This window comes from Anolis sagrei, chromosome 5, assembly GCF_037176765.1.
Source record: "Anolis sagrei isolate rAnoSag1 chromosome 5, rAnoSag1.mat, whole genome shotgun sequence".
In the NCBI taxonomy this organism is placed as follows: domain Eukaryota; kingdom Metazoa; phylum Chordata; class Lepidosauria; order Squamata; family Dactyloidae; genus Anolis; species Anolis sagrei.
The window spans coordinates 160,714,064-160,728,340 of record NC_090025.1 but is presented as its reverse complement, the minus strand read 5'-3'; the positions used below and the strand labels follow the sequence as shown (position 1 = coordinate 160,728,340).

The following is a 14,277-nucleotide window of genomic DNA, read 5'->3' as shown; positions in this document are numbered from 1 at the left end:
GACTTATAAAGTCCTGATTCTACCGTCAGTGAAAATATTTTTAATTCACTGCCATTGTCTTAAATACACTTTGGGAAACTGATTCCTGACTGAATAGCCTCTTTCAGTCTAGCTGTACATATGGCACTGTGGTGCCCTCTTGTGACTGTAAGTGAAAATAATGAGGCAAAGTGTGAAATCAGCATTTTCTTTGTTTATATGTTTATACAGCAAGCCTTTTGCAAGAGAATAAAAAAAATCCTTTCGGGATGCAGAGATTTGTCCTGTTGTTATTTGCCCTATAGAGAGAGGGCAAGACTTTATTAAACAGCAGAACTATTTAGTAAAAGATTTTGTGTGGCTGCTTTGCAACTACTTCAAATCCAGACAGTCCTTGTCCTTGAGTAGGAATGAAATCAGCATAGACAAAGAGGTAAAACAGGCCTGGGCAAACTTTGCTCCTCCAGGTGTTTTGGACTTAACTCCCACAATTCCTGGCCTCAGGCCCTTTCCTTTCCCCCCTCAGCTGCTTAAGCGGCCTAGGGGGAAAAGGAAAGGGACTGAGGCCAGGAATTGTGGGAGTTGAAGTCCAAAACACCTGGAGGAGCAAAGTTTGCCCAGGCCTGGGTTAAAACATCATTACCAAAGGAAATAAGGATAGTGTTGTTGTAGGTTATATGGCTATATGGCCATGTTCTAGAGGCATTTTCTCCTGAGTGCATCTATGGCAAGCATCCTAAGAGGTTGTGAGGTCTGCTGGAACTAGGAAAATGGGTTTATATATCTGTGGAATGACCAGGGTGGGACAAAGGACTCTTGCTTGTTGGAGCTAGGTGTGAATGTTTTAACTGACCACCTTGATTAGCACTTGATGGCCTGGCAGTGCCTGGGGCAATCTTTTGTTGAGAGGTGATTAGATGTGCCTGATTGTTTCCCCTATGTTGTTTTGCTGTTGTAATTTTAGAGTTTTTTGATACTGGTAGCCAGATTTTGTTCATTTTCATGGTTTCCTCCTTTCTGTTGAAATTGTCCACATGCTTATGGATTTCACTGGTTTCTCTGTGTAGTCTGACATGGTGGTTGTGAGAGTGGTCCAGCATTTCTGTGTTCTCCAATAATATGCTGCGTCCAGGTTGGTTCATCAGGTGCTCTGCTATGGCTGACTTCTCTGGCTGAAGTAGTCTGCAGTGCCTTTCATGTTCCTTGATTCATGTTTGGGCAATGCTGCGTTTGGTGGTCCCTATGTAGACTTGTCCACAGCTGCATGGTATACGGTAGACTCCTGCAGAAGTGAGGGGATCCCTCTTGTCCTTTCTTTTTGACTTGGGTGATGGTTGGAGTTTTTATGTAGATATCTATCTCTCTGTGTGGGTTTTTTTTGTAAATGGTGTGAAACAATCAGGGACATCTAATCACCTCTCAACAAAAGATTGCTCTAGGCACTGCCAGGCTATCAAATTCTAATCAAGGTAGTCAGTTGAAACATTCACAGCTAGCTCCAGCAGACAAGAGTCCTTTGTCCCACCCCGGTCTTTCCACAGATATATAAACCCATTTTCCTATTTCAAACAGACCTCACTACCTCTGAGGATGCCATAGATGCAGGTGAAACGTCAGGAGAAAATGCCTCTAGAACATGGCCATATAGTCCGAAAAAACCTACAACAACCCAGCGATTCCGGCCATGAAAGCCTTCGACAATACATTGAAATAAGGATAGATCTCCATTGTAGAATTAAAGCATTTTGAACCCACTGTAGCCGTCTTCACTCAATCTTATGAAATTATGGAAGTTGTAGTTTGACAGAGAAGGCTAAAAAGCACAACTCCTGAGAACCCAAAGCATTGAGTTTTGGCAGTGAAAGTGGCATCAAATGTAGTTCAATGTATTGTCGAAGGCTTTCATGGCTGGAATCACTAGGTTCTTGTGGGGTTTTTTTCGGGCTATAGAGCCATGTTCTAGAGGCATTTCTCCTGACGTTTCGCCTGCATCTATGGCAAGCATCCTCACTACCTCTGAGGATGCTTGCCATAGATGCAGGCGAAACGTCAGGAGAAATGCCTCTAGAACATGGCTCTATAGCCCGAAAAAACCCACAAGAACCAAATGTAGTTCAACTCTTACGATACTTTGAATCAATATGGGAAAAAGCCATGTCATGCCCTATGTGTGCTGTTGTGTGCCTTCAAGTAGTGTTTCGTCTCAAAAGAGGCCAATCACAAGCAAACTCCACTTACAAGCCACTTTTTCCATACGTGGCTTTCAGGACCTCTGGAGGAAAGTGGGAAGGGAAGAGGAAGGGAGGGAGAGAGAGAGAGAGAGAGAGGAAAAGAGAAATCTGGTCTCTCTGATGCGAGGTTGCTGGAAAACCTGGATCACCGAAGAGCTGCCCCTGGAGGGTCTTACACTGACTATTCCAGGCACGATCCCGTGTTCCGGGTTTTGCACTGTAAACATCCACACCAATAATAGCCACAGTTCAAGAGTGAAAAGGAAGAGGAGAGGGAAAAACTATTGATACAACCAAAACGAAAGCAGAGACAAGTAACTGATGATCCGATTGAACCCTGGGCATTATATCTCCAGTATTTCAGCAAGGTAAGACTCCTTCCTTTGCATTAAAATTTTTTCTAAACTATTTTTAAATGTTTCCTTGAATTCCAAACTATCTTTTGCCCCAGGATGGATCTACACCGTCTCATAATGCAGTGTAGTTATCATGTCTACACTGGCCATATAATGCAGTTCCAAGCTGCATTAAATGGCAATGTAGACCCAGGCCCAGATGCCATGAAAAAACCTAAGCAAGCTCATGAGTTACATTTTTAAAGGCTCTTTTCCAAAAGTATTTTGGCCATAGGAAACGAGTTGAAGAGCCCAATGATCAAATTCCATGTTGCACCATACCTGCTGCCTGGGGCTGTATATAATAATAATAACAATAATAATAATAATAATAATAATAATAATAATACCTTTATTTATACCCCACTATGATCTCCCCATGGGACCCGGTGCAGCTTACATGAGGCCAAGCCCGCAGTACATCATAAACAAAAGCAATAACAAAACAATCAATACAATACAATTAATATAAATCACATAAACAAAATAAACAGCAACACACAAGCATTTAAAAACCTATGGCTGGGCCAAATGTAATAGTTAAAATTAAAAAAATAATGCATATACAGGAGAGCCTCCCAAGGGATGCTGCCAGTTCGCTTTCTGCTTGCGAAAGAGGTGTGGAAAGATATTCCTGTTTGCACATTAAAACTTTTCTTGGCTTAATGCGTTTCTCAACCTTGGGGTTGGGACCCCTGGGGGGAGGGGGGTTGTGAAGAGGGTGTCAGAGGGGTTGCCAAAGACCATCAGAAAACACAGTATTTTGTGTTGGTCATGGGGGTTCAGTGAGGGAAGTTTGGCCCAATTCTATCATTAGTGGATTCAGAATGATCTTTGATTGTAGGCAAACTATAAATCCCAGCAACTACAACTCTCAAATGTCAAGGCCTATTTTCCCAAACTCCATCAGTGTTCACATTTGAGCATATTGAGTATTTGTGCCAAGTTTGGTCCCAATCCATCATTGTTTGAGTCCACAGTGCTTGCTGGATGTAGGTGAACTACAACTCCAAAACGCAAGGTCAATGCCCACCAAACCCTTCCAGTATTTTCTGTTGGTCATGTGAGTTCTGTGTGCCAAGTTTGGTTCAATTCCATCATTGGTGGATTCCAGAATGCTCTTTGATTGTAGGTGAACTATAAATCCCAGAAACTACAACTCCCAAATTACAATATTAATCCCCCAACCCCACCAGTATTCAAATTTGGGTGTATTGGATATTTGTGCAAAATTTGCTTCAGTGAATGAAAATATATCCTGCATATCAGATATTTACATTATGATTCATAACGGCAGCAAAATTACAGTAGTGAAATTGCAACAAAAATAATGTTATGATTGGGAGTCACCACAACATGAGGAACTGTATTAAGGGGTTGCGGCATTAGGGAGGTTGAGAACCACTGGCTTAGCTGGAGAGGCTGTTGTCCTCTTGAATGGTTTTGACTTAGACTGCTGCTTAACTTGGCTTTTTCTATTAGACTTGTGGAAGGGGGAGGGGGAGAGCTCTCCAAGGTATTATTTCTTACTTCTACCTAAAGGTGGGAGCCAGCATGATGACTCTGGAGAAGAGAGTTTGATTCCTTACTTGGCCATGAGAATCCCACTGGGTGATCCTGGACAAGTCAAACCCTCCCAGCCTCATAAAGTCCTGTTATAGGGTCCTCTTAGACCCAATCTACATTGACAATTTAATAATAATAATAATAATAACAACAACAACAACAAAAACTCAGCCGTTATCAGGATCTCAAAATTGAACTGCAAAAACTGGTACAGGTGGTCCCAGCAATTGGCAAACTGGGTGCCATGTCAAAAGATCTCAGCCAGCATTTGGAAACAATAAACATTAACAAAATCACGATCTGTCAACTGCAAAAGGCCACCTTGGATCTATGTGCATCATTTGAAAATTCATCACACAGACCTAAACACTTAGGAAGTGTTCGACTTGTGATTCTGTGATATGAAATCCAGCATATATATCTCGTTTGCTGTGATATACTGTGTTTTCATGTCAGTAAAATAATTATTTATTTATTTATATCCCTCTACCATCTCCCCAAAGGGACTTTGGTCAGCTTACAAAAGCACTCAATAGTGCAAACATATGAATACAACAAAGTACATAAACAAAATAGCACAATAACAATGAAGTCCACATAAACAAATTACATAAAACATTGAATAAAATGCAGTTTGAAGTTAGCTTTAAACTGGAGCAGCCAAACAACGAACTCCCACAAAAGCAGGCAGAAAGCCCTTAACGTGCTTTGTGATTTGTGTAATCCCCATCTGGGCCGCAAACTGGTTCCAGGATTTTCTATGTAATCATCTTCAGCACTTTCTTCAATATTGTTTTGAAACTGCATTAAATGGTCAGTGTAGAATAGATGTGCCATAAGTTGGAAACAACTTGGAGGCACACAGCAACAAATCTCAGGAAGCAGGACTTTCTCCACTCAAAGTGTGCACTTTAATCCTTCATTGGTGTCTGTGAGTATGAGTAGATGTCCTTGAGAAATTCACATGGGTTATGGGTTATAGATGCCAACAAAATTTAGAAGAATAAAAAAATATATGTTGTTTTAGTGCAGGCATGGGAATTGCATGGTTCTACAGATATTGTTAAACTTCAACTCTCAGCATGCCTCACCATGGAGTTGCAGCCCAGCAAACATCTAAAGGACTACACAGCTCCTGTTTCTTATTGGGTGGCTGCAAACTCTGTGCCCTCACAATGAGTGCTTAGCTTCTGACCCTCTAGACTTCGTTGGCTGCCACTCCTATCAGCCAACAAAGAGGGGTGATGTGAATTACAGTTTAGCAATTTTTGGAAGAAAGAAGTATTGCCCACTCCTAGTCTATAGGAAGGGAATCTTGAAGGCTTACAATGGAGTTGAGGTTGTGGGTTCCATCCTGCATGCTCTCTCTCTCTCTCTCTCAGAGGACATATTTTACAATTGAAATGTTAATTATCTATTTCAGCTGAATCTCCACATTTTCGTACAGACCAACGTTGGTTGCAAAGAGAAATGAAGTCACTGAAATCTTCAAGACTTGGAAATAGCCAGATAACAACAGAATCAACATCATCGTTGCGCTCTTTTTTATCTACACAGTCAATATCTTCACAGTCAAGGAAGTTTACATCTGCAAAGGCTTGACTCAGTTGGACTCTGTTTTGTCGTGAATAGAAATAAAAAGATTGAACAGTTTCATGAAGTGGGCAAATGCTCAGATACTGGCCATTGTCAGATGTTTCTAGGTATGAAAGTCATTTTCTTTGTGGCCAGTTCACTAACATCATCTGATAGGAATGAAAAATAAAAGAAAACACTTATCTGCCAGCCTGTTTTGATGTCAGCGATGCGTCAGTAACCTAATAAAGAAGAAGGAAAGATTATTCCTCTATGAATTGGTGCATGAAAGGAAAGCCTCCTGATGTCTGTGCTGTGAAACGTTTGCTGTTTTTCAGCAGTTCCAGAGTGTATGTGTTCTAGCTGGATTAGCATTCTCTTTCAGGAGCAGATCTGTACATTTCCTCTCTCTTCACTCTGCAAAATAAGATTAGAAGATGAAGCTGAATGAACGTAGCGTGGCACATTATGCCACATGTAACTCTCCAGTAGACCATACTGGCTTTCTGTGCAAGCGAGTGGAGCGCCACCATCACCACCATCACACCACTTCCTACCATCGCCGCTGGTTCATCCTGAAGGGCAACTTGCTATTCTATTTTGAGGACCGGGAGAGCCGGGAGCCACTGGGTCTAATTGTGCTCGAGGGTTGCACTGTGGAGCTGTGTGAGGCTGCCGAGGAATTTGCCTTTGCCATTTGCTTTGATGGCACTGGGGGCAAGGCTTATGTGTTGGTTGCTGATTGCCAAGCGGCTATGGAGGCATGGGTGAAGGCACTGTCTCGGGCCAGCTTCGATTACATGAGGCTAGTAGTTAAGGAACTTGAAAAACAACTGGAGGAGGCCCGGAAGAGTTTAGTCACCTGCCACAAATTACCCAAGAAAGCCACCTCTGCGCGCAAGAGACATCTCTCCAATCCTGCCATGGTACCAGTCAAGGAGCACCCTGTCATCTTAGAGAATGGGTCTTCCACATGGGATAGTGCCTGCACTTTTCCAGACGTTGTCTCTTTGGACCACGATGGGGGACATTTAAAACCTCCTCCTTTACCTCCGCGTCGAAAACCCACAAGCAGCAACGTGAGTGGAAGCTTCACTCCTGGTCTTGCTTCTCCGGGACAAGAAAGTCCTGTGTCCCCCGAGACAACGTGTTTCTCAAAATTGCATGATTGGTATGGCCAGGAGATTGCAGAGGTGAGAAAGGAATGGTTGGAGAGTCCAAAGAGAGGAGAAAGGTGGTAAGAAAAGCACCTACTTTTGATGTGGATTTTTCTTTTTTTAGAAAAAATGGATATCTAGCCTCATTTTTCTGGCACTCTTGCTGCCCTTATGGATTGTTCTTCCAACCAACAGAGTTGCCAAAGAATTCATATTTATCTCTGGAATATTTAATTGCAGTTAAAAGTATACTGTGGGTTAGCCATGCCCCCAATGAAGTATTTCTTGTTAACCATGAGATGGTCACAACATCCCAAAGAATTATGCATTGTCTGTAACTCAAGTAGAAGCTATCATATATTTTCAGACATTGACTAAGACTCAAAATAGTGCTGTGGTTCTCTATTTTGAAATCTCTGCTTCTTGATATATGAGAGGAATCTGTGTATCACCATCCTTTCTCTTGTGTCCTACAACGTCTATATATTGCAGTTGCTTTGAGATTTATTGTTCAGGAGAGTTCACTATGAATTGTGCAGCATGGTAAATATATTCATTCACAAGAATGATAATAGTATTTATATGACACCTTTGAAATATTCAAAATAGTACATGTATATGAATGTATGTTACAACAGCCTGATGAGATAGGCTGGCTTCATTATGCCCATATGCTTTCCTGCATGGCAGGGGGTTGGACTGGATGGCTCATGTGGTCTCTTCCAACTGTATTATTCTGTGATTCTATGATATTACAAATGGAGATAAGATGGGAGAACAGTAGCTTATCCTTTTATGACTTTATACTCCAATTAAATTTGAACCAAAAAAATTTCCAGCCATCACATTGAGGTAGCCCATGCAAAATAACGTGTCAGCGAATGTCCCATATCCACAACACAGGTATGAATTTTTGTCCATTTAGAGTCAGTATTTGGAGATTAAACTCGAAGAGGAACAAAAGGATCTGAGTAATATGTGAAGTAATCAATTAGAGGCAGTTCTTCTTTATTGTAATCTTGTAATAATGTACAACTCTATCCAAGGGTAGAAATAATGTGACTTTTTAGCTATTGTTGACTGTAATTCCCAGTAGCCCTAGATAGCTGTGAAAATGCTGGATGTTGCTATTCAGCAACACCTGGAAGCTATATGATTCCCACCTTGATTTATTCACTTAGTTCCCCAGCATCCTCAATGCATCTGTCTCCTAAGGGTGGTCTAGGGCTGGATCTGCCCTGTATCCCAGGAGCTGATCCCAGATCTGCTTATCCCCGATTATCTGGCAGGGTAGGGTCATATAATCTAGTTCGAAGCATATAATCTGGGATCAATCCTGAGATATAGAGCAGTGTAGATTCAGACTAGGACTGCATTTGTTTCCTCTGGGAAGGATTCTGTTTTCTTTACATTGTCTCCATAAATTCATTGAAGTAAAAGGACTCTACCTTTCAGAACAGCATTTGAGAATGGCTCTTTTGACAATGAAAAGCCAGGGTATTCAAAATTCAAAGTTAAAAAGTCAGGTTAAGGCTAACTTCCTTTTTGTTTTTGTTACGTGCCTTCAAGTCAACTCCAACTGGATTTACAATGCAAATCATCTCTACAGGAATAATCATTCTTTTTGTTCAAGTACACATACTAGCATACTGCTATTTTCTTGACCTTTGGATACAGTTTCTGTTTCAAGGTTTCGCACATATCTAACCTTCAACTATAGTTTATTGTTGAGTCAATGAAACTATTATTTACCAAGGGTGTGCCTCAGATTCAGTTTAATCCTAAACCCGGAAGTTGATCAGATCATTTTGAGACATGTCTGAGCGGAGGCAAGTCTCCTCCGATGTGGATGAATTTGACTGAGTACATTTCTCCAGATATACAATGTGTCTCCCAGAATATTCTCTGTATAAGAAAAAAATATCACAGATGAAGAAAAGCAATGTCTTATTTTGGAATTAATAGTTCCATCTTCCAATCTCAATTAAATATTCTATCAGGGTGATTGCATTGTTTATGTGGAAATAATACACTGCAAATATATATATATTTTTCCTGACTGATAACTACCTACTACTGTAGTTGGTAATTACCAGTCAGGAAAAAAATAATTTAAAGGAATTTTGTAATGTTATTAGGAACCTGGAAAATGTAGCATTGGATTACTGCTTGAAAAATGGATCCACATCATCCATCATCCACCCGTTTTGTTATACTTTGCCTGACTTTGGTGCCAACTGTGCAGAAATCTTTAAAAAATGTATTAAAGTGTTTTGCATTCGCTGTACTTTTTATGTTACAAGCCTACAAAGGTATCCTTAAGGACTCATCACACTAGAGGAAAAAATCCACTTAAATCCTGTTTCTGCCTCCTCCAGAATTCTTGGGTTTGTAGGCTCCTTTAGACTTCTCCCTAAACTACAAACCCCAGAATTCTTCAAGAGGTAGAAACCAGATTTTAAGTGATTTTTTTTCTCTAGTGTGAGGAGTCCTCAAGGATACCTTTGTAGGGTGTATCATTTTAATGCAAACTGATCAAAACAAAAGGCAAAAATAAAGGGCCACAATAGATAGTGTATCCATTCATACTGCAAATATGTTCTCCCCTTCCACAAAAAAGGGTGTGTTTTGCCATTCTGAAATATCTCAAGTTTCTTAATAGGGCTTCTTCTATATATTTTCATAACAATGGTGCACCAAAAATCTTAGCTGCTCTTCATTTGAAAATACCCAACCTCTGAAAGCTACACTTGAACAAACTTTGCACTTATTCCCTTCATAAAGGGAATTCTTTACGAAATCTCCAATGCTATTTGGTTTTTGAAAAAACCTAAGATATGTAGTGACTCCTGCCACTTATTTGTATGAAATTTGAAAGGGCTTGGTGTTGTTGACCATTTTCATTAAATGTTGACAAGTTGGTTTCCAATTTGCTGACTTCAAAAGGAGTTCTGAATCATATCTTGGATTAAAAACTGAATCCTATCAGGGCTCCAAACTTAACCAAGCTGGATAAAACTGCTTGGTAAGTCCACAAATCCAGAGTCCAAAATTAATCTAGTCATATACCCCTCTGGTTGTCTAATATTTAGTATGAAATCAGAAGGAATAACTCACTGTTCTATTCTTAGTTTATGGCCAATTACAATTATTATTTCATTACTATTTTAATAAAAGCAGCTACCTCCCCCCCTTACACAACACAGTCATTTTATCACATTCTAGTGGAATAATTATTTTAGCAGAGAGAAAGAACTGCTGTTTTTACTCAGATAAAATCCATCTGGCATGAGAAACAAAGCAGCATTGTCAGCATTTGTGTGAATGGCTGATGATGTGAACACAGAGTGAATTACACAGTAAGCACATTTAACTCCACAGACGTTTCTCCAGTATTTCTGAACAATTCTATCCCTATCTGACATATCATTTAGTACAATAATCCCAGTATATTTGTGGTGCTTTACACTCTAGTAATGAATAGCACATGTATATTGCATGTCTTTGTATTATTTTTAAAAGATGTTTGCATGAGCTGTGTTTTGTACCAAAAATAAGAATTCTATTATTGTTTTATAGTTATCTGTAGTTCATATCCAAGATCTGAATAAACTATTTTTACGTGATTTGATTTTACACTTATTTCAGAATGTGTTGCATGGAACTCTGGCCCCTTCTACACTGCCATATAAAATCCAGATTATATGCTTTGAACTAAATTATATGCCAGTGTACTCATATAATCCAGTTCAAAGCAAACTATGTGGATTATCTAATTTGATAATCTGGATTATATGGCAGTGTAAAAGGGGCCTCTGTGAGCCTTCTTTCTAATACCAGAAGATTCAGGCCCCGTCTACGCTACCATATAAAATACAGATTATCTGCTTTGATAATTTGGATTGTGTGGCAGTGTAAAAGGGGCATCCGAGTCTTGTCAAGTGCAGCATTCTACTTTCACAAAGAGGCCAATTCCTGTTTAAAAGCAGTTTATACAGAGTAATAACTACTCTTGTACCCTCGTGACCTGTATTCTATGTTATTGAGCAAGGGATCTAAGACCCTATCTACACTGCCATATAACCCAGTTTCTGAATCCAGATCTTCTGCTTTGAACTAAATTATATGGTAGCGTAGACTCATATAATCCAGTTCAAAGCAGATTCAGAAACTGGATTATATGGGAGTGTAGATCCAGCCATAGTCAGAATATTTTGATTTTTTAGTTATTGGGAATTAGAACATCATTTAGCACATGCATGAACACAACATACTCTGCTTCCCTGTTATGTGCCCCCCCCCAACATTGACCATTTTGCTGCAATTCAAAACTAGCAAAGTGTGCAAAATAGAACCCTTAATGAGCATCAGATTACACAATGGTGTGTGTCATCACCATCTGGCCCTCAATCTGGTTCCAGGATTTCCTGTGTAATCACTTGCACAGTGAAACCACGTTCTTCAATACCAGCTTGAAACGGCATTAAATTGTCACAGTGGTTGAGGCCTGTGAGTTTAGTTGCATTTCTCACAACAACCTAAGGAATTTTTTTTCTCAGCAGCAATATGTTATTTTGAGCAAAACCTGCTGTTACGCCATGTACCTTGGGTAATAAATTCTGTATGACTGTGAGACATTATTGTCTAAGTCTTTCCCCGAGACCTATTGGCCTTACAAAAGACCTCCTCCTGGTACAGAAAGAAACTGCTGGAACTGGGTTATTGGTATAGATTTCCAGCAGAACTGTGTGTTGAGATTCTCCATTGCAGGTGTCTACACTCCACAAAAACCGACCCCTTCATGATCTTAATGGAGGGCTGCCATTGGTAGCTTTATCAGCCTTGAATGCACATAATCCCTTTTTAAAACTTTCTTGGGTTGCATCAACACTGCAGAATTAATGCAGGTTGACATCACTTTAACTGCCAAGGTTCAATGCTATGGAATCACGGGAGTTGAGGTTCTACAGAGAAGGCGCATAGCCTTCTCTGCCAAAGAATGCTGGTGCCATATCAAACAGCAAATCCCAGTATCCCATTGCATTACCTCTAGTTAAAGTGAGTTCAAACTGCATTAATTCTACAGTGTAGATGCATCATGTGTTGACTACACTGCAGGGCTGTCCCTGCAGATACTGAGTGGTATGTAATAATAATATTACATTGGAATATAATAATACTAATATATATAATATTAATAATATTGTAATATAATATACTCATATATTATATGTACTACAACTCATGATATAGTTCAATATATATTATATTTATTTGCATATTTATTTATTTATAATATTTCTATCCTGTCTTTCTTGAACCCAAATGTGATTCAAGACAGCTTACAACCAGGCAGCAATTTGATGTCTAACAATATACAATTAACAGAATTAAAAACACATTCAATAAAACCTTTAAAAACATATAAAACCAATGCCTTCACTGTTAGTCTCATTGTCCATAAATCGTTGTATGAGCCGTTCCAATGTTCACTTTCGTCTAATACCATGTTTGACTGGTAGTATAATATACTGGTAGTGCATTATATATATTGCGGTATAATAATATAGTACAACATAATACTATTTAATAATATAATTGTATGTTATATATTACACGTATTACGAATAATACTGAAGTATAGTGGTACAGTACAATATAATAATATATAATACACTGTGCTGTTATATATATACATATAATATTAATATTGTAATATTTGTTGTTCATTCGTTCAGTCATTTCCGACTCTTCGTGACCTCATGGATCATCCCATGCCAGACCGCACTGTCAGATGTCACCACCTACAGCTCCTTCAAGGTCAAGACATTCACTTCAAGGATGCCATCCATCCATCTTGCCCTTGGTTGGCCCCTCTTCATTTTTCCTTCCATTTCCCCCAGCATAATTTTCTCCTGAGCAGTCAGGCTTTATTTCCTGAAGTATGGACTGGTTGGATCTTCTGGCAGTCCAAGACACTCTCAGAACTTTCCTCCAACACCACAATTCAAAGGCATCTATCTTCCTTCGCTCAGCCTTCCTTATGGTCCAGCTCTCACATCCGTAGGTTACTACAGGGAATACCATTGCTTTTTCTGTGCAGATCTTTGTTGCCAGTGTGATGTCTCTACTCTTCACTATTTTATTGAGATTGGTCATTGCTCTCCTCCCAAGAAGTAAGTGTCTCCTGATTTCCTGGCTGCAATCTGCATCTCCAGTAATCTTTGCACCTAGAAGTACAAAGTCTGTCACTGCCTCCATGTTTTCTCCCTCTATTTGCCGGTTATCAATCAGTCTGGTTGCCATAATCTTGTTTTTTTTATTATTATGTTTAACTGCAACCCAGCTTTTGCATTTTCTTCTTTCACCTTGATTAGAAGGCTCCTCAACTCCACCTCGCTTTTGGCTATCAAAGTGGTATCATCTGCATATCTAAGGTTGTTAATGTTTCTTCCAGCAATTTTAACCCCAGCCTTGGATTCATCAAGCCCCGCACATCACATGATATGTTCTGCATAAAAGTTGAATAGGTTGGGTGAGAGTATACAACCCTGCCGTATGCCTTTCCCAATCTTCTTCTTCTTATTATTATTATTAACTTTATTTATACCCCGCGAACATCTCCCGAAGGACTCGGTGCGGCTTACAAGAGCCAAGGCCCTCAATAAAACAACAGCATAACAAATACAACAATAAAACTCATAAAGCAAAACAATAAACATTGAAGCAATAACAGTAAAACATTAAAACAATCTTGAACCAGTCTATTGTTCCACGGTCAGTTCTTACTGTTGCTACTTGGTCATTATACAGATTCCTCAGGAGAGAGACAAGGTGGCTTGGGATGCCCATCCCACCAAGAACTTGCCACAATTTATTATGATCCACACAAAGGCTTTAGAATAGTCAATAAAACAGAAATAGACATTTTTCTGAAACTCCCTGCCTTTCTCCATTATCCAGCGGATATTGGCAATCTGGTCTCTCGTTCCTCTGCCTTTTCTAAACCCAGCTTGAACATCTGGCAACTCTTGCTCCATGTATTGCTGGAGTCTTCCTTGCAGGATCTTGAGCATTATCTTACTGGCATGAGAAATAAGGGCCACTGTACGGAAGTTTGAGCAATTTTAGCATTTCCTTTTTTTGGTATGAAGATATAAGTTGATTTTTTCCAGACTGATGGCCATTCTTGTGTTTTCCATGTGTGCTGGCATATGGCATGCATCACCTTGACAGCATCAACTTTCAATTATAATGTAATACAATATAATACGAATATATAATATTGTAATATAATCCTAATATATTAAATATAATACTACTGATAATACAAATTGATATACTGTTTTATTATTGTATATTTGAAGTTGTAAT

General features: G+C 39.4%; 1 protein-coding gene across 1 annotated transcript; it reads left to right on the top strand.

Annotated features, from left to right (window-relative positions):
* The first annotated feature begins 2,291 nt into the window (after positions 1-2,291).
* PHETA2 (PH domain containing endocytic trafficking adaptor 2) lies at positions 2,292-10,529 on the top strand. Its single transcript, XM_060777149.2, has 2 exons — positions 2,292-2,578; positions 5,595-10,529. Exon 2 carries the CDS (start codon positions 6,184-6,186, stop codon positions 6,985-6,987), a length of 804 nt encoding a protein of 267 aa, XP_060633132.2. The 5' UTR covers positions 2,292-2,578; positions 5,595-6,183; the 3' UTR covers positions 6,988-10,529.
* The last annotated feature ends 3,748 nt before the right edge of the window (positions 10,530-14,277 follow it).

Excerpts from the sequence above, each read along its gene's own strand:
- PHETA2 (XM_060777149.2), top strand. The coding sequence starts at position 6,184 with ATGAAGCTGAATGAACGTAGCGTGGCACATTATGCCACATGTAACTCT.